This window comes from Neltuma alba, unplaced genomic scaffold (assembly GCF_004799145.2).
Source record: "Neltuma alba isolate B1F8T4 unplaced genomic scaffold, ASM479914v2 tig00000910_pilon, whole genome shotgun sequence".
Lineage (NCBI taxonomy): Eukaryota > Viridiplantae > Streptophyta > Magnoliopsida > Fabales > Fabaceae > Neltuma > Neltuma alba.
In genome coordinates, this window is record NW_021632251.1 from 18,496 (window position 1) to 40,630 (window position 22,135).

A 22,135-nucleotide genomic window follows, 5' to 3' on the forward strand; every position below is an offset into this window, starting at 1 on the left:
CGTTGACGGGCGTGCAAAGAGAGATTAACGAAATACCTCATCTCCACTGCATTAACGGCCTCCACTCATCTCTGCGGTTGCTTCCACTCGCTCCGCCAGGTAATCCCTTCGTAAATGTTTGTGCTTTATGCTTTCCCATATTTGATTCCATGCTTGTTTCCATAATTACTGTTTTTTTTTTTCCCCCTTTTTCGTTGGATGAATTAATTAATACTCGTTACTCTCTAAAGCAACTACAAAGCTATGTTTGAGCTAAGGCTGCCTTTTGAGTTAATTTTTCTTCATTGACTTCAGTTGGAATTTAGCGATATAGTTCGTTGGTGCACATGAGTAAATTTTCTTTAAAAAAGTGATCGGTATTGTTGACAGGAATGGCTTCTGTTCCACACGGCAATGCGACTTGCCGCATTTTATTAGAAAAAACAGCGATTCCCTATGCGGGAATTTCTGCTTTGCCCTACTTGCATCCCGGAAGAACAGCGTCTAGATGTTTCAGGAGAGGTCAGTTACTTAATTACTTATTGTTTAATGTTGTGTTGGGTTTGTAAAGTAGTACAAATTTTGGGCAGTTCCATTTGAAACCGACTTCTTTTGAACATGAGAAGCAATGAAGTAGGCTACTATTTTCATACTTCAGATACTTCATTTTAGGTGTGGCGATTGGTTCTTGCCTTATTCTTCAATTACTTGTGGTGCCTCAATTTTGTGGTCTAAGGGGCATCTTTCTCCAAAACAATGTGAATTGTGGAGTTCGAAGACTTTCACGAAAGCAATTCAGTCACCCTGCTGTATTTTTATTAAATTTTAAAAACATTGTATTGCCTTGCCTACATCCACTTTTTTCGTGTATTCAAGAGAGAAATTGAGAGAAAAGAAAAGAATTATGTCATAATAATATGAATTCCAGTACGTAGTCACATTCTTTGGTGTCATTCGCTATTGAAGGTATGCATGCATGAAAGGGATTCCAATAACCTGAATCACCTGCATTCACGAAAGTGAGTATCATTATATATATATATATATATATATATATATATGATATATTCGAAGAGAGGAGACCAAAAAAGTAAAAAAGGGAAAAAGATGATAAGTATAGTGATAAGATGTGAATTCCATGTAAATGGCAGGGATTCCTTGACCTCTTGCTTCCAAGTGTAATGTTCATCCCTATCTATAAAAAGTTGCAATTTTCTCATGATACATTAGTACCACTAGAACTATAGAATAAGACCCCTACAGTCTAAATTGGCTGTCAAATTCAATTTTAGCCACGTCAAATTACTAAAATATCCTTGACATTCATCTTCATATGAGTTTAAATTGCCAGTGCCTGTTAACTGATATTCCCTTACCGTAGATACAATACGACAAATTATATATGCACGATATGGTGTTTGTCACCAGGAAGTGAACTGTAATTTTCCCATTTATTTATGCATAATGTATAAGATTTCTCTCCTGTTGTTTATTGTAATAATTGATAGCATTTTGTACCTCCGTGCCAAAAAGGAAAATCAACTCTATCAAACGGTAATGAGTAGAATAATATGGGATATTATAGAAAACTGAACTTCCTTTAGTTGAAAATATTCTTAGACTGTTCTAAAGGGAATCTTAGAGTCTAGACTACTGGAAAAGGCATTATACTTGTGATTATATAATTAGGTGTGCAACAATCTTGATTGAAAGTCTATCTGTTGGCCAGGTATGGACATTGAGAAATAATGGTAAGGAGCTAAATTTTTGGAACATTTGTACTATTAGCTTGAATGCTTAACATTTTGAATGATTCACAAGCAATCATGACTTATTTGAGAGTTGGTTGACCTGTAATGCCGTAGCATTCGATTGTGTTGAACTTGACGACCTGCCAAGTGTTAGTGTCTATTCTAGATTTTTTATGAATGGAACATCACATTTTCTTCACTGATTATGATTTCTTCTCTTAGAGGACTTTCTGTATCTCTGATTATGACACTTTTTAAACTGAAACATTTCAGGAACAATAATTTCTCGATGCTTGTATGGAAAGAAGTTTTTTTCTTCATCAGAAAAGAGCTTTAGTGGGAATTTTATGAAGAATGAGGGCTTCTTTGTCCCCAGAAGTGGCAGTTCTTTAAATTGTAGTGGAAGTGATGATGCCCCATCTAATCAGACAGAGGCATGTATCAAAAACTACAATGGTTCTCCTGTGACACTTGACTGAATATGGCCACTGGCATAGTAATTCATCCTTTTTAGATGGATGAAAGTGAGCATAACTATATTTCCTTGGAGGCTTCTCCTCTGCCTTGTATATCTACAAGAATTGGGTCTAGAGTATTGCCTTCCATATTTGTTCAAATTGTTAAGCGGGGGTCGTCCCGTGCAATTTCCATGTGATGTAATAATGGTTTTGTGTTGATTGTTGAAATAGGATCAATACATGGAAAATGGGATGAACACTTGGTTCATAGAAGACGATTGTTATTTTAATCACATAATACTCAAATTGAAATGATCTAGTTACTTTGCAACCTCCCATTATTTAACTAGTAAATTTTGGAATGACAAATTGTACTTATATCTTTTGCATCTTACAGAAGACACCATTTGGATATACGAGAAAGGATGTTCTATTAATTGGGCTTGGAGTTACTGTCCTAGGCATTGGCTTAAAAAGTGGATTAGAGGTACCTTCTTTTTTGTGCTCCTCCTGTAATGCAATCATTGGTATGCATTTTCCATCTTATCTTATCCCATGACTTCCTTCAACCCCACAGCTCTGGTATAAGAATGAGATTGTATTTAGATGGCTCTTGACAAATAAATCAGATGCATTATGAAATAATTAAACTTGCAGTGTGACTTGTTGATTCCTATAATTGTTTTCTCCTTTGATATGATGGAGACCATGTCAGCAATAACACATTGATCCTACTCTGGAAACTATTTTTGCCATGTTTTATGCAGTTTGTAGGAGTGGATCCACTGCAAGCTGGGAATGTGGTTCAGTTGGTACTGGTTTTGGGACTCACAGTTGGATGGATCTCAACATATATCTTTAGAGTTTCAAACAAGGAGATGACATACGCTCAACAATTACGGGACTATGAATACAAAGTGATGGAGGTAGACAACATGACGAGAGCTTCTCTTTTTTCTATTGTTTCTAGCTAAGACATATGATTTGCCACAAGATAAGGTCTTCAATTGCATATCTGGTATTGATTGTCTACTTCATTAGTCTAATTTGCTACCTCCCGATTACATCGCACAACATAGTGTATAATTATGTGCTAGTTAAATTTTCTTTGGCACTTCTCGTTGATTTTTATTCGTCATTTGAAGCATGTTGCAATTTATGGTAAGTTATTTTTAAACCGTTCTGTGCTTAGATTAATGAAGCCGCAAGCCCTGTTCATGAATGTGGAAAATTGTGTTACTTTGTTGTGCTAGGGACTAAGATGAGTGAATTCCCGGCTTCTTATTAGTTTCTTTACAGTCTTGATATGTCTTTGTAATAAGATGATTGGATGTTGGATATATCTTCAGTTATTGTTGACAAATATCAATCTGAAAACAGTAGCACTCCCTTGGATGAGATTTCACTTATATTTTACTTTTCTGGATGATGACCCAGAATTTTTCCCTGTCCACAAATGACTCAAAACTGAATCTCATGTATTCATGTTGTAACCTCTGAATCCGCAGAAAAGATTAGAGGGCCTAACAGAAGCAGAGCTAGAAGCACTACTTGAACAAGTTGAGGAAGAGAAGAGACGCAGCGCTGGTGGAGAACAGGTGAATCGAAGTAACTAGTCTGTATATATAAAGTAAACTTTTACCGCAGAAATTGGGGCTGTAATTTTAAGCTGTATGGACAACCTAGTTCAGATGGATTTTGGTTATGCCTGCTTCACATACCCACAGACATGAAAAATGGATTAACTTTCGAAATCCATTGTAAGAAATTCCCATACGTAAGAAATCCTGAAAGTTATGAAGGATTATATTGCTTTACATTGCATATTCTAGCAATGATGGAGGACGCAAGTGGCAAGGTTGCCCTTTATCTTTGCTTTGTTCACATATTTTCTGTCCGTTCTCCACATCTTAAGCCACGAGAAATTTTTTACTATATAAATTTCACTGTTTTTTTTTTTTAAATTTAACAATTAGGAGAGGGGGATCGCATATCCACCCATCGCACACACCCATCCCAATAGTCCCTACTATGCAACAATTTGAAGTAATTTCTTCATCTGCATTCTTTCTCCACAATGGTGGTTTCTGTGAGAAGCCAGAGTTCAGAAGAACTCTTTGCTCTGATGTCTGCAATAGCACTCGATAGCTGTCGTAAGCAGGCACATGCAAAACAGGGAAGGGCAAGTGGGAACAATCGTGGAATTGAAATTCTTGTGTGATGAAGTAAAGGTAATATTTGATGCTCCTCAATGATGTTTTTTCTTTTTCTTTTTGGCCTGAATATGTTCCTCTATGATTGTGTTATGAGAAAGTGACTTATAGCCCTCCATTTTCTGATAATGACAGTCCAGAGGTCGAAATTGTTGCTACTTCATAATTTGATACCACACTTCACCTTCAGCATATATTCATACGTCCCTGAAAAGCCAGGTGTAGTGGGCACCTCAAGCAATAATTGAACAAAAGCATGCAAATTTTTTAAGAATGTAAGGCCAAGAATAAATAAATAAATAAATAAACTGCGTTAACGGATTTTCTTTATGGTAGCTTCATGCTTATCCATATTCAAGGCCCAAACTACCAACAGAAGAGACCATTCAAATTCCTGGGCGCGCGCCAAGAATACAAGCAAATAGAATAAGAAACAAGTAGTTAAATTTTATCAAAAAAAAAAAATTGATTCAAAATTTTTTTTATGTCTTTGATTTTAATTGGAAAAATGTTTGAATAGGATGAAAGAATCTCTCTCTCTTTAAGATAGTCAACAAAATGGAGAACAACTTCCAACGGAGTGGTTGGTCCAACAAGTGCTTCCAAGTAGAGGAAGTACTCTTTTGCAATTTTGGAAGAAAGCAGAAGAAAACAGGGAGGAAAAGAACAATATCGGGAAGGTATTATTATTTATTTATTTATTTGGAAACTTGTGGAATTTGCTAAAAGCCAACTGTCATTTGGGACTTGAAAATCATTGTACAGGGTGGCACATGTTGGTTAGTAGCGCCTGCAGCAGCAAGGGCACGTGATGCGGCCTTAGTAATAGATCTGGCCCTTGCTCCCCACAATCTGTCTATTTAATAATTACTACTACTATCTTACATATTTCTTTTTTTTTTTTTAAACCATACTACTATCTTATATTTCAAACCGATCCATTTTTTACAATCAATAGAAATCGAAGTTATGGAAGTTGAAAAACAATAGGTCAACATAACATCAATATTAATACATAATATAAAACCTATAAAATTGAAGTATTTATAAGCAATAAATAGATTTCGTGCCATCGTAGCTTAATTTCTTCAATTTTTTACACATTTCTAAGCTAAATGTTAGTAGTTTTTAATTTATTGTCCAACTCATACATCATAATATAGAAAGAAATCTAGTTTCATCGCAAAATTTAGTTTGATGCCCATGTTACAAAATTAAAGAAGAAATATAATATGTTGTGCATATTTTTTAATTTTTATTTTTCTATTTGTAACAATAGACTTGTACGTTGATGGCTAGAAAGATTGTATGGTACCTGTCCTCGGGAGTAAAGAAACTGAACATGCGGCGTATGGGCACTTAGGAGAATGCATGCTTGCCACGTGTCCTTTACCACAATTCTTGAATTCTTAATTTTATGTTTGAAAGATTTACTCCTATTTAGGCAACATATTTTTTATCCTATTTATAGGATATCAAAAAATTCTTTTATATAAATATATAATTTTATTTCTTATTTATTATTATTTTAATTTTGCTTGTATTAAAAATAATGTATATTAAAAAACATAAAATTATTAAATTATTAAATTTTAAATCAGAATAATAAAATTTAAGATTTTTTTAATTTATATAAAATACACTGAAAATAACTTGTTATTGTTAATAGATTCAGAGCACTAATAAATTTTCATTACAGTAATAAAAATATTCACTGTTACAATGAGGTCTCCCATCAATTGACTAATTCCTGATGATGATGATGATCTTGAATCTTTGATGAGATGCCCTCTGCTTGACTTAATGATTACGTTACATTACATCACATCCCTAGCCTCTCTCTTTCTCTATCACCCTCAAAAGCCGTACCCATGGCCGTTTCTTCCTTTTCGTCGATCCCTCCCAAACCACCATTTTTTCTCTCACTCCTCCCATTTTTGTTGTGAAATTCTTTCGCCCCTAGAGTTCTCTGTTCTCTCTGCGTAGTTATTTCCATCCGTTCTTCTGCATCTCTCTCTTTTTGTCTATGTTTCACTTTGCACAAGTCTTTCCCATGGAGTTGGCGGGTTCTGTTTTCTATCCCAAAACCCTGATTCGACCTTGAGGTCTCAAGGGATTGGATTGACTCCTCTCTGTATTGAAATGGCGATTGCAACTGGAGATCGGTACCTGGAGAAGTTGGTGAAGTTCGTGGACGAACAAGCTGGTCCTCTGATTGAAGGAACTCTGGTGTTGAAGCTTAACCCCGCTGGGCTTCACTATGTTCAATCTAGGCTTGAGGCCTTGCATGAGGTTGAGAGCCTTCTTGCCGGGGCACCTGTTGACTATTTGCGAGCTTATGTCTCCGACCTCGGTGATCACCGCGCTCTGGAGCAACTCCGTCGGATTCTTCGCCTTCTTACCTCGCTGAAAGTTGTTTCTGTCTTGCCACCGCCTGCCAGGGATCCCACGCCCTTGTCTTTCTTGTCTTTTGGGCGGTTGAAAGTGTTGGAGCTCCGGGGAAGTGACTTGTCCACTTCGGCGGCTAAAGGGTTGCTTGAGCTAAGGCACACACTCGAGAAAATCATTTGTCATAATTCCACGGTTTGCTTGCTCATTTCTCTGCCCCGCCCCCCGTTCTGAATTCTATGAAGCATAGACTATTTTCATGGCTATTACTTGTAAAGTGTACTTGTTTCCCATTTCAAGTGCTTCTGCGTTAGAAAGTTGATAATTATCTCATTATGTGTAATTTCTTTTCGTCATAGTGGATTGAATGTTGGAATTTCCTATATGCTAGGATGCGCTGCGGCATATATTTGCAAGCAGGATAGCGGAAATTAAGAATTCTCCGCAGTGGAACCGGTTGTCGTTTGTCTCTTGTGCATGCAATGGTTTGGTTCTCATGGATGAGTCTTTGCAGCTTCTTCCTGCAGTTGAAACGCTTGACCTTAGCAGGAACAAGTTTGCTAAGGTAGATAATCTTCGTAAGTGTACAAAATTGAAGCACTTGGACCTTGGTTTCAATCACCTGAGAACAATTGCGCCTTTCAATGAGGTACTTGGTGAAAATATTTATTTTCTTGATGATTGCATGGAGAAATCTATGCGTGGTTTCTGTGGAAGGCAGTCTGGTGCTCGTTATAAATATTAATATCTTGTTTTTCTATAGGATATAGGTATGAAAGTGAATGGTGAAATGTTTTAGTATTATGGTAACCTGAGGGCGTTTTTAGTTTTACTTTTCGTTTAATCGTATTTGAAACTTAACAGCAAACATTCATCGTCGGCAACTTCAACAGGACCCTTGTAATTCCTCTGTTTTTTGTTTAATCGTTGGGGCGGGGAGAGTCAAGTTGTTTTCAACTGATGGAATTTAGATATCTTCCCAGGAAAGTTTTATTCAATTTGATGCTCTAACTTGGGGATGTGTTTCTCTATTTCATAATGAGGTTGAGCTGCTGTCAACCTCATGATGGATAATCTAGTTGAGAAATTATGAATCTCTTAGGACGTGGAAAAGGTTGAACAAAGTGGGATTGGTCTGCCATTGGATGTTATTGAGAGTATTCAGGGGTCAACCTGATTGCGTACTGGCACGATGACGGGCTTTCAATCTTGCTGAGTTGGAAAAATAAAACTTGCAAATGCACCATGAATTCAGAATATCATTACAGTGGGAAAAAGGAAATTACTGGAAGGGTTGTATGATATATCCTTTGTTTCCATGTTGATCACATTGGGTATAAGCATACATGGAGTGGATTTGAACATGCCACCACACAGTAGAGTAGAAATGGTGCTAGTCTTTCCATTTTGATTAGCTCTTTTGTTGGGTCATTACTTCTGTCGGATCTTTTGAGTGAACAAAATGTTCCCCGGCTATATTTATTTTGAGAATCTTCTTTCAATTCCGCAATTTGATCGGGTTTCTGGATGTTGAAAGTAATGATATCACTTGTAATTTCACTGTGCATGTAAAGAACAACTAGGTTTTCTTAAGATAATATTATTGTGGATACAGTATTGATGGAATATATGTTGATGTTTGGGGTTTGAAAATAGAAGACTGTTGGTCCAAGACTATCGTTCTTGGAGATGGATATGAAACAACTTAAAAGACCTGTTAAATTATAAAGTATGTTAGTTCTGCTAGACATTTACTTATATTGCTTCCTGTTGGAAGAAATTTGTTGGAGAAATTCTTTAACCTTTGCTTTTAATGCATACCCTTTATTTGGGGATTGGCTCTGGGCTCATACCATTTTTGTTGGATCATTCAGGTTTCCTTTCATATTGTTAAACTAGTCTTGAGAAACAATGCACTAACTACTTTGCGTGGGATTGAGAAGTTGAAGTCACTTGAAGGACTTGACGTTTCCTACAATATTATTTCCAATTTTTCAGAGCTACAGTTCCTCACTGGGCTTCCGGTTCTTCAAAGCTTGTGGCTGGAAGGAAATCCTTTGTGCTGTGCTCGATGGTATAGGGCACAAGTATTCAGCTTCTTCACCTTCCCTGAAAAAGTAAGTTATGGTTTGAGTATACGCAAGTAATAAGTATACATGTTAAAGTGTCTATCTGTCTTATCTGTTTCATGTAATATTTCATTTTGGAATTTTTTTTCTACTCATGGTTTCTTCTTTAGTTATTATTAACTTATGATGCTTGAAGTATCTCTGTACTTGAGCATATTCACCTACTGGCTTTATTCTCATTAAATTTCAATCTGTTCTTTTATGTGCTGATTAGCTGAAATTAGATGACAAGGAAATTAATACCAAAGATTATTGGAAGAGACGACTAATTATTGCCAGCAAGCATAGGAGACCTTCCAGCTTTGGGGTTTATTTGCCTGCAAAAGATGAGGATGCAGAGCAGGAAACATTAAATAGAAGGGTAGGTAAATAGTGAATTTGTTTGTGTATTTCTTTGGGCAATATGATTCTATATTTGTATAAATGAAAATTGTCAACTCAAGTTTTTATTTCATTTTAAGCTTGGTGCTAAATGCTCACGTTTCTAAAATGAAGGTGAGACTTGAGAGATCAGTTTTATGGGATATGTGTCTCATTTTCTTTTGAAAAATAATTAATATCAGTTTTGGCCTATATGGAGATGAACATTCCACTTTATTACGGTTTTCCTTTTTCTTTCTGTTTTTTTTGAACAAGCAGAGGAAAGCTTCACGTCTTGCCTGTATTGAGAATGAAGAGGATATCACTAGCATATTGTCTGACGAGGAGTCTGTGTCATGTGGGAATGATGCTCGAAGTCGAGATGATTGTGATTTATCTGATGGTGAAGCTGAAATAGTGGATTTAATGAATAAAGTTGAGCATATGAAGAAAGAGCGTTCTATTCTTTGGTTGCGGGAATTTAAGGAGTGGATGGATATTGATTCTGGTAGATTTGTGGAAAGCAGCAAAGAAGGAAAACCTAAATTGCATCCTCGGAGAGAGAATATAAAAAAGAGGCCAGACCAGGGGCAAACAGTTGAAGTCTCAAGATATGCCTCTGACTCTGTTCTAGCCTCTGGAGATGAAAGTAGTTTGAATATTGTAGAGTCTGATAGTTCTTTTGTAGATACTTCTGCTAGTGTTCTTAGTCAGCATTACTTTGAAAGTAGAGGTTTGCTTGGTAATGCTAGTGGGGCTTCTCTTAATGACTTAGGGGGAGTGGATCAGGACCATCTTAAATCTCATTCCTTGAAAGGGATTAGTAGTGCATTCTCACGCTCTAGAGGTTCCCATTTTGATACCTATACTAATCAAGAAGCACATAGAATGGCTGAAAAAGGTGACTTATCGCCACTGACAACAATTGATGACATATCTGGAACTCACTCATCTGTTTGCCCCTCATCTCCTCCTCACTTTCAAGAAGACCTCCTTCAACGTCGGCAAAACTTGGTGGAGGAAATTTTGCAGCTCTCTGCAGGCTCCTTTTCAGTAGCATCTTCTGATAGCAACACTAGCTGTAGTGAAGTTGACTACTCTGGATATGATCAATCAGTGCTTGAAATTGATAATTTCTGTAATAAAGACTATGTGACCAGGGGTGTTAATGAGCGTATATCACTAAATCTACCCAAGGACATTCTTAATTATCAAAGCCCTGGAAGAGAGAATGGCATTCATTCGTCTGATTTTTCTGCTGATCAAACTTCTAAACAATGTTCCAGCGATTTTGCTGCTGGTGCTGACAGCAGTGAGAGTGCTTGTTTTGTTAACCAACATGCTGATCTGCTAGGGCTTAGAAAAAACAGAAAGAAAGCCAAGAAAAGATTTATTTCAATCTTAGAAGAGAGTTCAGACAATGCATGTCATTATGAAAGTGAATTTAAACAAGAGCAAAGTAAGCTAGTTTCTCATGCAGAGGGCTCTGAAATTGTGGGAAAGGATCAAACGTTTGCAAATTTCAAGAGAATACTTCCTGCTGATGATGCTTCTGAGTTGTCTACCCAAGTTGGCAATGATGTGATTGTTACTTATTTCAATACACATATTGCTGATTCAGAAGCTCATGAAATTTGTAGCCGTTGTGTATGCTGTAATTCTGTCCTTCAGAGGGATTCTACCTACCAGGAAAGGTAACCTTCATCAACTATACTGTAATACGCTATGTATGTATGTATGTAAGTATGTGCTTTCCATAGGATGTTGGCCGACTATTTCTCATATTTATTCATTCTACTCTCTATCTATTAGGCATCTCATTCTTTTTAAACATGAGCTGTTCATGTTTTACTGGATTTGGAGAACACTCTTTTTACCTGCTAAGTAGCCACAATATTCGTTTACCCTTGTAACTTATTTATTCTTTTGCTAATAAAATATATGTCATCTTTTCATGTTAACCAGGTATGGGTTTTGTGCATTGATCCGAGTTTGAAGAATGAGTTTTACTATTTGTAGCTTATGGATAGTGTGACTTGATACTGATTTTATATTTTATATTGACATTTCATATTCAATTTCCAACCATGGTTGTTGCGAACATCATGGTTTCAGAGCATGATTTCCCATGATAGCATGTGTAATGTTGCTTTGTTCCGGTGTAGGGAAGTTGCAGTGATACTTAGCAGCCATTTGAAGCTCTATTTGCTACTAATCACCGATGCTGATGACGAGTCAGGTTAGGCTGAGCACCTTCTCTTTTTTCAGCGGAGGAACTTCAATTTGAGTTCACATCTTCATTCGAATGTCTTTAGAGACTTTAAAAGCATGTTCAGATTTCTTAAGGAGGAGATTTAGTTGAGGCACAGGAGTTGAGTGGAGTTAAACGTAGAAGTCCAAATTCCATTTCTCTGCATATCAGACCTTCCATAAAATTAGTAAAATCAACATCTCATCCATATTTCACATGCTTAGACAATTAAGCACTGCATTTTTTGATGCTGTTCAGGAAGTCATCTGAGTTTATTGAGTTGCCACAAGGCAGAAGAAGTTTGTGAGGTGCTTGTTGGGATGGGACTTCAGGTGTTAAGGTTTGTGACTTTGTGTGCTCAAAAGAACTAAAGAACTGTTCATTTTTTTTAAATGTATGGCATTTGAAGTGTATGTTACTGATTTGGCAGGGTGAATTTTGAAAGTGGTGAAACATACCTTTTCATTACAAGGAGCATACAGAGGTCAAGAGAGCTACTAGAGACCTTGCAACTTTCTGGTTCTTGTGAAGAAAATGATAGATGCTCAATGAGAAGGTGATATATGTAGTGCCCTATACCTTTTGGCGCCGAACCTGAGATTGTGTGCCTATATTTTTGTCCAAATAACTGAAATAAAAACTTTGTACACAAATTTGTATTGAATTAATTTGGATTTCACTGAAAAATGTGCTATAGATTTTACCTTCTTTTTTTTTTTTTTTGGTGTCAATTATTTTCCTGCTTTAATATAGAGTTGGGTTTTGGAAATATAAATGGCAGTTTGGAGCAGGTTCAGGTTGAATTGTTTGACAACCAAATATGTGGTGGTTCCAATTTGAGCATTTATCAGTATGCAATGGTGCTTGCTTGTTGTAACAACGGCAAAGGTATGCTTACTTTTCCAAGCTTTTCAAATTATAGCTTTGTTTTCTTTTTATGCTACTGGCAATGTATATCTTTATTGGTTTTTATATTGTTAACTTTAACCCCAAACTTCCAGAAGACTAACTTATCTAGAACTCTAAAAACTGATGTTAAGGGAACTTTCTAGAAGCTAGTTTAAAACACCGATTTGAGAAATAGATTGTGTTTTTAGATGTCTGTCTAGAGCAATGCTTCACTCTCGTTATAAACTACTGTGAGTGCATGGTTATGGTAAGGTAAACCATGGTTCTCCGAGTGCTATATAAACAATGCCTCTCAAAGGTATTAGATACTATGCGGGTTTTTAGTGGTACCAGTACAAGATCTGAAAATATTTGTTTAAACTTATGGTGTCACTTCAAATGGAAAAATTCAATGTAAAAACATGCTTATTAGTGTACAAACGTAAAGGTGAGTAGGTGACCTTTTGTTACTTGTTTATCCTTCAGACGAATCATGGCTTTCAAGATCACTGTTTGTGACTGGGGGATATGTGCTTTTGTGCATTGAGGATGTGACCCAATTCTGCTTATTTTCCTCAGATTCATCTCTATCACCGTATTTCAGAATTGACTCTTGTTGCCTAATTACTGACATTTGTGAGGCAGTAAGTTCTGTTATTCCTTAACAGTATTGGCTACATTTATAAGTGCTTTGAATCTTTGTCTGAGTGGGGTAAATGTCAGCACTTCTTTTTTCCCTCTATCTCCCTTATTCTTCAGTCAAACTGGTAAATTGGCATGTTTAAATTAGGTCATTCTTCAGGTATACAAATTTGCTTCAGTAATAAAACTTACTGCAGATAGCAATTTATGGACATTGCAGGAGGCCTTTGTAGGCTTCGGGAGTGAAATTGATTTAAAATTCACAATATCCTTGAATTTATTTAGGCATGTGCCTTTCTTTTAGAAGTTCTTAACGTAGAAAATACCCACTAAAATGCACACATCTACCGGGTTTGAATTCTTGATGTCTTCTGCCCCCATCATAATTCCTGTATGTCTTGGGGCTTATTCTCAGGGCAGAAAACGAGCATAAAATGAAATGTTAAGTACTTTATTTGGAAAAAAAGGGAAAGGAAATGAAATAGAAAAAAAAAAAAGAAACATCTTCCTTTGGTCACACCCAAGGATGGAGCTAGGTACTGGCAACCCCCCCAAAAATTTGTTGGCCTATCTATATATATAGGCTTATGTTACACTGTTGTCCCCAAAAAATTATAGTCAAAATATTTAGAAACTCTGATTTTTCCCCTGTACTTTTTTCTGGCTCCATCCGTGGTCACGCCTCTCCTTGGTATGGTGTTTTCCCTGTTCTTTCTTCTTACTCTTCTATCATTTTTCTGGGAATTTATGATTTAATGACATAATGTTGACTAATTCCAGGTTATTGATGTTAAAGAGCGCTTCTGCGTGACATTAGTTCTGGAACGTCTAATGTCAGAATTCCACCAATCTACCCACGCTAACCTTCATGTTGTGAATGACAGAAATCAGATTTCAAGATCTATTAAATTGAAGCTTCAGTGGTTCTCTAGAGATAATTTGTTGAAGTTTGTGTCGTTGTTGAAGGCAATCCATGGAGAAAAAATGGGCTCTACTTTGGTAGTAAGATGTACATCATAAAGCTTTTTTGCTTATTGTTGTTTCATATTCATTTCATTCTTTTGATTTCAGTTTTCTTTTTGCTTTTTCTGTAAGTTGAATGTTTTGGTTGGTTGCTTGGTGTGTTGAGTTGATCCTAGCTTGCTTTCCTTTTATTCTTTAATTTGTATCTGCGTAGCTGTCATTCTTTGATTTATTGCAGTGTACAGAGTTGTACAGTACAAACAGCAAATTTTTGTCTTGCTCTTTAACCTCTTCCCCTCTCCTTTTGGTCCAATTTATTGAAGAGGAAGATCGCAATCTTTGTGGAATGTTACAATTGTTTCTTTGAATATTGGCCTCTAATTTGGCGAGCAAGAAGTACATCCCTAATTACCAGCTATTTGTAATTTTTCCTGTACTCGGGTTCTTTATTTTCGTGGTAACTGAGTCTAGTATTCTTTATATTTGAGGGATCTAGCTGCCGCCTCTCGTGCTTAACATTTATCACTCCTATGTCCTAAGGTGCAAGCAGGGCTGCTCAAAGACTTGGTTTGGCATCAGTCTGAAGTCTGATTGAAAAATGACCAGGTTGAAATATTTGGTCTAAGGTCCTGTCCAGTCTGATTGAAGAACTCGAGACAAAGACCGGGTTGGACTTGGTCTGTCGGGTTACTCGACCAGTCCACCAAACTTTGCTCCTTCCTTTAAAAAAAAAAGGATTATACAAAAAACTCTGGATTTGGATCTGGGCTGTCATTTTTTCCCCTCATACATACAAAGGCGTAGACCCATTTTCTTTCCGATTTTTCCATATTATATTCTAATAAAATAAAATGGTTTGATAAAAATATTTTTTGAATGGTGAATTTTTTCCTTTAAAATTTAAAAACTTTAAATTTTTGATAAAAATATATACTTTAAAATGCAATTTTTTCCTTCTCTGCGCATCACGCCCTCATCCTTTTTCCCTAATTTGAATGGTGAATAGTGAACACTCAAGAACCCATCTTCAAGTTCACGGAACAACAATCATCAAACTATTTCGAACCCATCTTCATCTTCCCTTCTCCCAACACTCACTCTCTTCCACCACCACCAACAATGGAGTTTAGTCTCAAAAACCACCCCTACAGACCTATCATAGAAGAGCATGAAAATTATCCAAGATATAATCAAAGTCTGATAACTTGAAAAATGAATATGAAATCTATGTGAAATTTGAACTTATAAGTGAAAATGGAGAAGGATGGGGTCAATTATCACCAAGAGAGTGAAGAAGCTGAAACGCCAAAACTTAAGTGGAGAATGGGAAAGACTAACAAGTAGCGACACTAGAGCCTAAGTGGAAATGTAGGGTACAAAAGAGGCGAAGTTGACGTTAACACCGAAGTTTGAGTGAATATGGAGAGATGAGAGTAGAGGGAAGATCGATAGTCAAGAGGAATAGCGGCGACAAGTTGAAGGAAGAGGAGGCCAAAGGAAGAGGAGGATAGAAGGAATCATGGCATAGGTGAAAAAATAAGGAGGGCAAAAAAAAAAAAAATTCTACCTGGACCAGGTCAGACCAAATGGTTCGAAGCATTAGTCCTAAACTCAATCTTGCCCGGTTTTCTAGTCTAACCCGATTGGCCTAGTCTTTTTCTTTTTCTTTTTCCAGGCAGCTTTTTTCAGACCAGGGGGGACCGGGTTGTTGCGGTCAGACCGAGCAAACCAGGTTTTGGGTTTTTTTGGCACAGCCCTGCGTGCAAGGATCCAAGTTATTTTGATGATCCCATTATATGTTTTTACAAAAAAAAAAAAGCAGAGTTTTGATCTTTGATATTTATTTATACCCTGCTACATTTTTGTCACATAAGCTGGGGGTGGCTGCATCCAATGGAGTTTAAGCGCTGATAGAGTTATGTTAACTTAGAAGTAACCATTTGTCCTGGAAACTTGTTAAAATCGATTATGGTTGAAATCAGCAATATGCTGAAAATAAATAACGGACGATGACCAACAGTGCAAATTAATGTGGGGTAAATAATTATGAGATTTTAAGGAAGAGTGCTGAAAGCATTTTCTAACGTGCCTAAAATATTTTCTAGCACTATAAATTATTTTTTCAGGTGGATTCAGTATCTTAAAATATTTTTTAATGTAATTTTATGCTTCAAAATAATTTAGAATGCAGGACTGGATGTACTGGGAAATATAATTCAAGATGCTGGATACATTTCAATCTAAGAGTATAACTATAGAAGTTTTATAAGCCAGCAGCATGTGATAATGAGTTCTCGGTAATTTTCTTGGTGACTATTTCTTTCCTGTGAATTTTCCCATTAAATTTAAGATCTTTAGCTATGATTCATGCCACAGAATTTACACTTCTACCGCTACCGAAGATTCAACTTAAAATGAAAGTATGTTTTTTGGAATGTTCCAAAATTACCCATAAAATTTTCCGCCTCTTAGCAGTGCCATACGAAGCCTGCTCAATTAAAATTCCCACATCAATGAAGGACAGGCACAGCCAATGAAACAAGAATGATATCCCATGCCAACGGGGAAAACAAAACATAATCATGTAAGCACAGCACAAATAGGTCACTGAACTCAGCCGGCAAGGGGAATGGCCAAAAATGACCATTGACAAACCCTGGACATGTTAAGAGCTCAGTTTGAACAAAACTTAATAGGAAAAAAAAATTGAACATCAAGTATTGAGATTGGGACTGATTCAACTACTCACTTCCTCAGCTACCTCCTACTTTTAATACTTTGTCCTCTCAAAACAAGTAACAATACTTTATTTTCAGATGGAAAATTGGCTTGGTTGCCGCTGAACAATTTAATCGCCATCCACCTCATCGTTAAGTAAAACATAAGTGTCAAGAAACATAATCTTATCATCATTTAGGGCGAGAGCCATACCCTAGGCTGAGAAGATATCATTTGAACCGAACTTAGATGGAAATAATTCCCGTTCAGTTAAGATCTGACTTTAAGCGCGAAAACATGAATGGAGATGTATGCACCATGCCATATTACTGGGAAATGCGCAGTGACGATTTTGTTATCTCCGCTTATTTTTCTGCCTCAGTCTCTTAAATGCCATAAATGTAACAGCTGCAGAAAGAGAATACCTGCTCCCCCATCCAGAGAAAAAAAATTATAATGGTTAGAAGGTACTTTGGACCCCTACATTCTAATGAGAATGCCTCACCAGAACGGATATAAAAATTCCCATGTGATCACAGAACACAGCAAGCACAAGGGAAAAAAATCCTAAAGATTTGTGTCATGAGATGCATGACAAAGAGAAAAACTCCATTACATGTCAGATAAAACCAAACACTGTCATACTTCTGAAACTATAAAAAAAAATAATAATAATAATAATAATAAAATTAAAATTAAAAGATGACAACGGAAATGACAGAGTCAAAGACATTAAGGGATTTCATAACGAGATTTAGTTTAGCGGAGACGTTTCAACTGTCTCTTACTTCCAAGCTATTTCTTTGTGTCAAAATTTTTAATTCCGTTATAAATTAAAACTCACAATTAGGTGAAACCCAGAGATAATAGGAAATACAGCCATCCCAGGCAGAGAAGAATAAAATCAACACAGGAAATTGTTATGGCCTAGAGGCAAGGGGAAAAAATGGAGCACACAAAGCGGCTTGAAATTATGTTCAGTGATAGAGTTCTAAATGCTTAAAATGGAAGGATGGAACTTCTTAGAACTATGTGCTAAAATTCAACTTCTGAATACTCAACCCATTGTCCAATACTTCACAGAACAAGTATTTTTCCTATGGCCACACCTTCAATATCCGAATTTCAGATATTGATTCCATTATTGTTAGTTACCGCAGTTTAAACTAATGAAATTCTAATCTGTGTACTAATCAGCCGCTCATTATTGGAAGCAGTACGCTTGCTAACAAATTAGGTTAACTGCAATTTAGACATAATTAAATTCAAGCAGAATTAATACCAACAGAAAAGGTTTTACTATCTTGAGACCCCTTTTTGGCGGAAGTGTTCCCCAAAGCAATTTTTATTCGAAGAAAAATCTGAAGCAATACTAGATGATGTATAATATGGTGGCTTAAGAAGAGCACACGACAGGAAAGAAAACAAGTCCGAAGGGAAATAACAATAATGCCATGATCTGCTATACTGCTTGACTAATCACTGAAAAACCATAAGGCTTGATCTTCCAATGGAAGATGCACACCCTGCTTCCTAGCAATGATGTTTTAAACCAAGAGAAAAACCAAAAAGAATGAGAGATACAAGCTTTGCATGGCACAATTTCTATTCTTCCTATCAGGGTCCTCCTAAAGAGTGCCAAAGGATTTCTTACTGCACAGGCATACTTTCTTCACTTTTTGGTTTCAGACCAAATTTAACAGCTGATAATGCTCCAGTTAAGATCACTAACAATCTACACAACCTTGACAATACAAAAATTCCTTAGCAGCGATTCAGCAGGATACTACTACTGATACCCAATTTTAACTTAGCTAATTTCAATTACATAATATTTCGTTGTCAATTCAAAACAACCTACGATCTTGTCTGCCAAGATTATAAAAGCCAGTACTATAACTGATGATATAGTCAACCCCAAAAAAGCAATCATCGGCTTAAGTAAAACAAGGAAAGGCACCAACATTAAAACAATGGTTAACTTCAATATCGTCAGAGCAATAAACTTCAATTAAACACAACGAATTCATCCATTCGGCAAAGAGAAAAATGTTGCATACCATGTCATTGTATAATTGAGGTGGTCTCTAGGCATGACTGAACTTCGAATCAAAGTGTTGACATCCTTTGGGATAGGGTAAGGATTACTTGGATTGATATTTTCATTAATATCTTCAAGATAGATAGTGTTTTCTGGGAGTCCACAAGCACGGGCAATGCCTGGAACATCAACATAGAACCATTGGGAAGACTCAGGATCATTTGCTGGAACAAAAATACTTGGTTTCTCACTTTCACGAACTACTCCGATTACTTCTACGGGTGTGACAGGAGGGGAATGATCCTGCATGTTGCACCAACAATACATGGCGTGCAGAAATTCAAGTCATATCAGGTAACAGGACAGTTATGGGAGGAGAGTGGAGAAGGCATAAAACAAAACATTTAAAGTTCAGTTTTAAAATATTAGGAAGAATTACACTGAATGACCAAATTCACAAATTAATTATTAAGAAGACCTTCAAATTTATCAGTCACGTAATGCACATTTACCAATCAAACTACAAATATTTACCATTCACATGATGAAATACAACTCGAACAACACTAATTTACAGGTGGAAATGAGTATTTACAATTAGTGATCCTTAGTAATATAATGAATAAGATTTCTAAATTTGGTCCTTAGGCATAATTCTCCAAAAATATTGTCTTTCTCATTCCTAAGATACTGTCATGTAACAAAAGATGATCTAGATCCAGAATGATGACAACACCTCAGTGATATCAGGTTTTCTAGACCAAAATCTCCACCAGGATTTTGTTCCACCAGCCTGCGATGGAGAGGGGAGTCGTTCTGAAGACTGCTCACCATCTTGAGAAGCTTCAACAAACTTATCTCTCCAACTGCGTGGAACCCATCCTCTGTTGACTATTACTGGAAAACTCACGCTGAAAGAAAATTAAACAACGTACAAAAATAGAATCACTTCAATGAATACAGTAGGTAGCAAGACAAAGAAATGATCGATTCTTCTTTGCCGAAATAAAAATATCTTAATATGGACAGGTTGTCAATGAAACTACGGCTGACAAATAAAGCCTCATCAAATATTATGAATTACAGTTCAGGTGCTAGAAAAGATTGAAGACATTTAAACTGGGACAGTGGGTTTGCATGCATGTTTCTTGTTGATGAAATGAGAACAAGAAGACAAATCTAATTATCTGAATAATTTTTCAATAGAAGCAAAAGCTTAAAGGTTATTCAGGATAAGTGCAATTTGCAACCACATGTTTCAAAAATGTTATAGTCTAAAGAAAAGTTAGTTATTGTACTTCTTATATGAACAGTCAAATTTAAATATTTTTCGCGTGAGAATTCTCCATATATGATGATATGATTACAAAGGCATGGGAATCCAGATTATCAATAATACCAATTTCCTAAACCTGTCCATTAGTTAAGTTATATTTGCATTCTAATCCATGCTGTAATGGTGCTGATTAGCACACGATCCATTATAAGGTATTGTGTAAAATTACCATATTTTTAAAATCGAACTGTTCTAGAAGTCCAAACCTACCCATTGAGCAGAATCAGCAACATTTTACTTCAATTTAAAAGTACAGCTAAATGCTATGTGAGCGTGCGTTTCAATAATCAATATTTATCAATTTTGTAAAGATTTGTGATCAGTTACTTTCCCATTAAATTTTTTTTCCCAGAGGTACAGACGATATTTCTCATCTATGAAACCATTTTTTAAAATTTTATTTCCTTTCCATTCCAGTCTATTTTAAAAACCAAACAACTTGTTAAATATACAATACAAAAGCCGTACCTGTCTGGACAACTGGGAGCCGGCATAAGAGGTGTTATAAGATAGTAGCCATTTTCAGTCACTCCTGAAATACTTCTCGAACGTGGACCCACAAAGATTGATTTTTTATCATCATAAACTCCTTTGCAGACCGCCTTCCTGAATTCTAGAGAATCCAATTCTTCAGCAGATGGAGATGCACTGCTGAATTTTAAAGGCTCCATCTGCAGTCTCTTCTCTCGATAGTCCAACATTTTATCTATTACCAATGGTTGAGGAGATCATTTTCAGTTTGCTAATTTGCTTAGCCAATATTAAGACATGGAATCTGGAATCTTATAACTTCGTGAAAATTAAACTTCAAAAGTGGAAGGTATTCATCCAGAAATCCATTCTGTAATATTTAGCAAGTTTTTAAACATATAATGTTCAAAACTTATAGTATCATTTAATGGATTCCTCCAAGACATTTGAACTGAAAAAGGCATAATCCACAACATGAGCCTATGAATCCCTTTGAACCAGAATAAATATGTGACATTGAGCTGAATATTCCTGATGTGTGTGCAGATGAAATTACAATTTATAGGGCCTGAATTATAAATGGAGAGCTGGAATAAATCAATACATAGATAAGTCTAAAATTTCAGACCAACGAACAACCAATAATTATTCGTACAAAATGTCAGCCCCAAACCATGCTTAGGTCACAAGCTTATCTATACGATGCTTGTCCTGGTTCGAATTTGGATCCTTTCAAATTAAAGCGCCCGTTGGGGTGACAGAACGGTTTGACACATGGAGTAGGAATATGTAATTATGTATAAATTCCACTTACTATTTTTCTACACACTCCATTTTTTTTCTACATCTCCGTTAGTTCTGAACATTTTGCAAGCTTCTAACATCTGTAAGCCATTCGCTTTAGAACTACTGATTGAAAAGTAAAACTAGAACAATCATGAATTCAATGCAAGACATCAGATCACCATTCACTTCTATGACGTTGCTGCGGATAGTCATAGAACGAGTAAACAACTAAATGAACTTGAAATTTTCATGATAGAGAAGAGATTATAAGTTTACTGAGTCCACACCTTCTTGTCTTCTGAAAATCTGCCAAGTTCCAAGACCAAATGTGATCGCTCCAGGTAGGAATAGAAACCATTTGACCACCTAGAGGATTTCCCTTTCGCAAATAAAAGCACCAATAAGCGAAGAAATTTAAAATTCTGACACGCTCTGCAAGCAAACAAACTCAGCATGGCAAAAATGCAATGTTAAGCGCATGTAGAGAATCACGGATGAACCAGCGCACATACCTTCTATTTCAGAAGAAGGCGGCGATGGTTGAAAACCAGATGAAGAGGCAACGGAAGCGGCGGAGCTGAAAGAATAGGAGGAGGACGAAATCGGCGATGCGTATGCAACCCACTTAGTAGCGAGAAATGAGATAATGTCCCGCCGGCGCCGCCGCGTCGAAGCTTGGCTAGCGATTTGCCAGTGGAGACTGATCTCATCTTGACTCCGTCATCCGGAACGAATTTCCCGCCGTTTCGACGCAAAGCGGG

At 36.5% G+C, this 22,135-nt stretch overlaps 3 protein-coding genes across 10 annotated transcripts; 2 read left to right on the forward strand and 1 right to left on the reverse strand.

Moving 5' to 3' along the window:
* LOC114747909 (uncharacterized) lies at window positions 1-4,012 on the forward strand. Its single transcript, XM_028936254.1, has 6 exons — window positions 1-99; window positions 370-501; window positions 2,004-2,164; window positions 2,586-2,675; window positions 2,956-3,114; window positions 3,697-4,012. Exons 2-6 carry the CDS (start codon window positions 372-374, stop codon window positions 3,802-3,804), a joined length of 648 nt encoding a protein of 215 aa, XP_028792087.1. The 5' UTR covers window positions 1-99; window positions 370-371; the 3' UTR covers window positions 3,805-4,012.
* A 2,359-nt stretch (window positions 4,013-6,371) lies between these two features.
* LOC114747928 (uncharacterized) lies at window positions 6,372-14,369 on the forward strand. Of its 8 annotated transcripts, none has more exons than XM_028936285.1 (12): window positions 6,372-6,984; window positions 7,181-7,438; window positions 8,664-8,906; window positions 9,133-9,279; window positions 9,558-10,972; window positions 11,444-11,517; window positions 11,788-11,869; window positions 11,960-12,085; window positions 12,311-12,417; window positions 12,904-13,061; window positions 13,840-14,096; window positions 14,124-14,369. In XM_028936285.1, exons 1-11 carry the CDS (start codon window positions 6,544-6,546, stop codon window positions 14,077-14,079), a joined length of 3,291 nt encoding a protein of 1,096 aa, XP_028792118.1. In that variant the 5' UTR covers window positions 6,372-6,543; the 3' UTR covers window positions 14,080-14,096; window positions 14,124-14,369. The 8 variants fall into 8 exon arrangements, with proteins under 8 accessions (XP_028792118.1, XP_028792126.1, XP_028792111.1 ...); XM_028936293.1 differs by having other exon boundaries at window positions 13,840-14,093; window positions 14,121-14,369; XM_028936278.1 differs by having other exon boundaries at window positions 13,840-14,369.
* Window positions 14,370-16,649: 2,280 nt separating this feature from the next.
* LOC114747977 (surfeit locus protein 1-like) lies at window positions 16,650-20,819 on the reverse strand. The gene is made up of 4 exons (XM_028936337.1): window positions 20,586-20,819; window positions 19,518-19,692; window positions 18,801-19,084; window positions 16,650-17,165 (listed from the first exon to the last, which is right to left on the reverse strand). Exons 1-4 carry the CDS (start codon window positions 20,816-20,818, stop codon window positions 17,096-17,098), a joined length of 762 nt encoding a protein of 253 aa, XP_028792170.1. The 5' UTR covers window position 20,819; the 3' UTR covers window positions 16,650-17,095.
* Window positions 20,820-22,135: the final 1,316 nt, after the last annotated feature.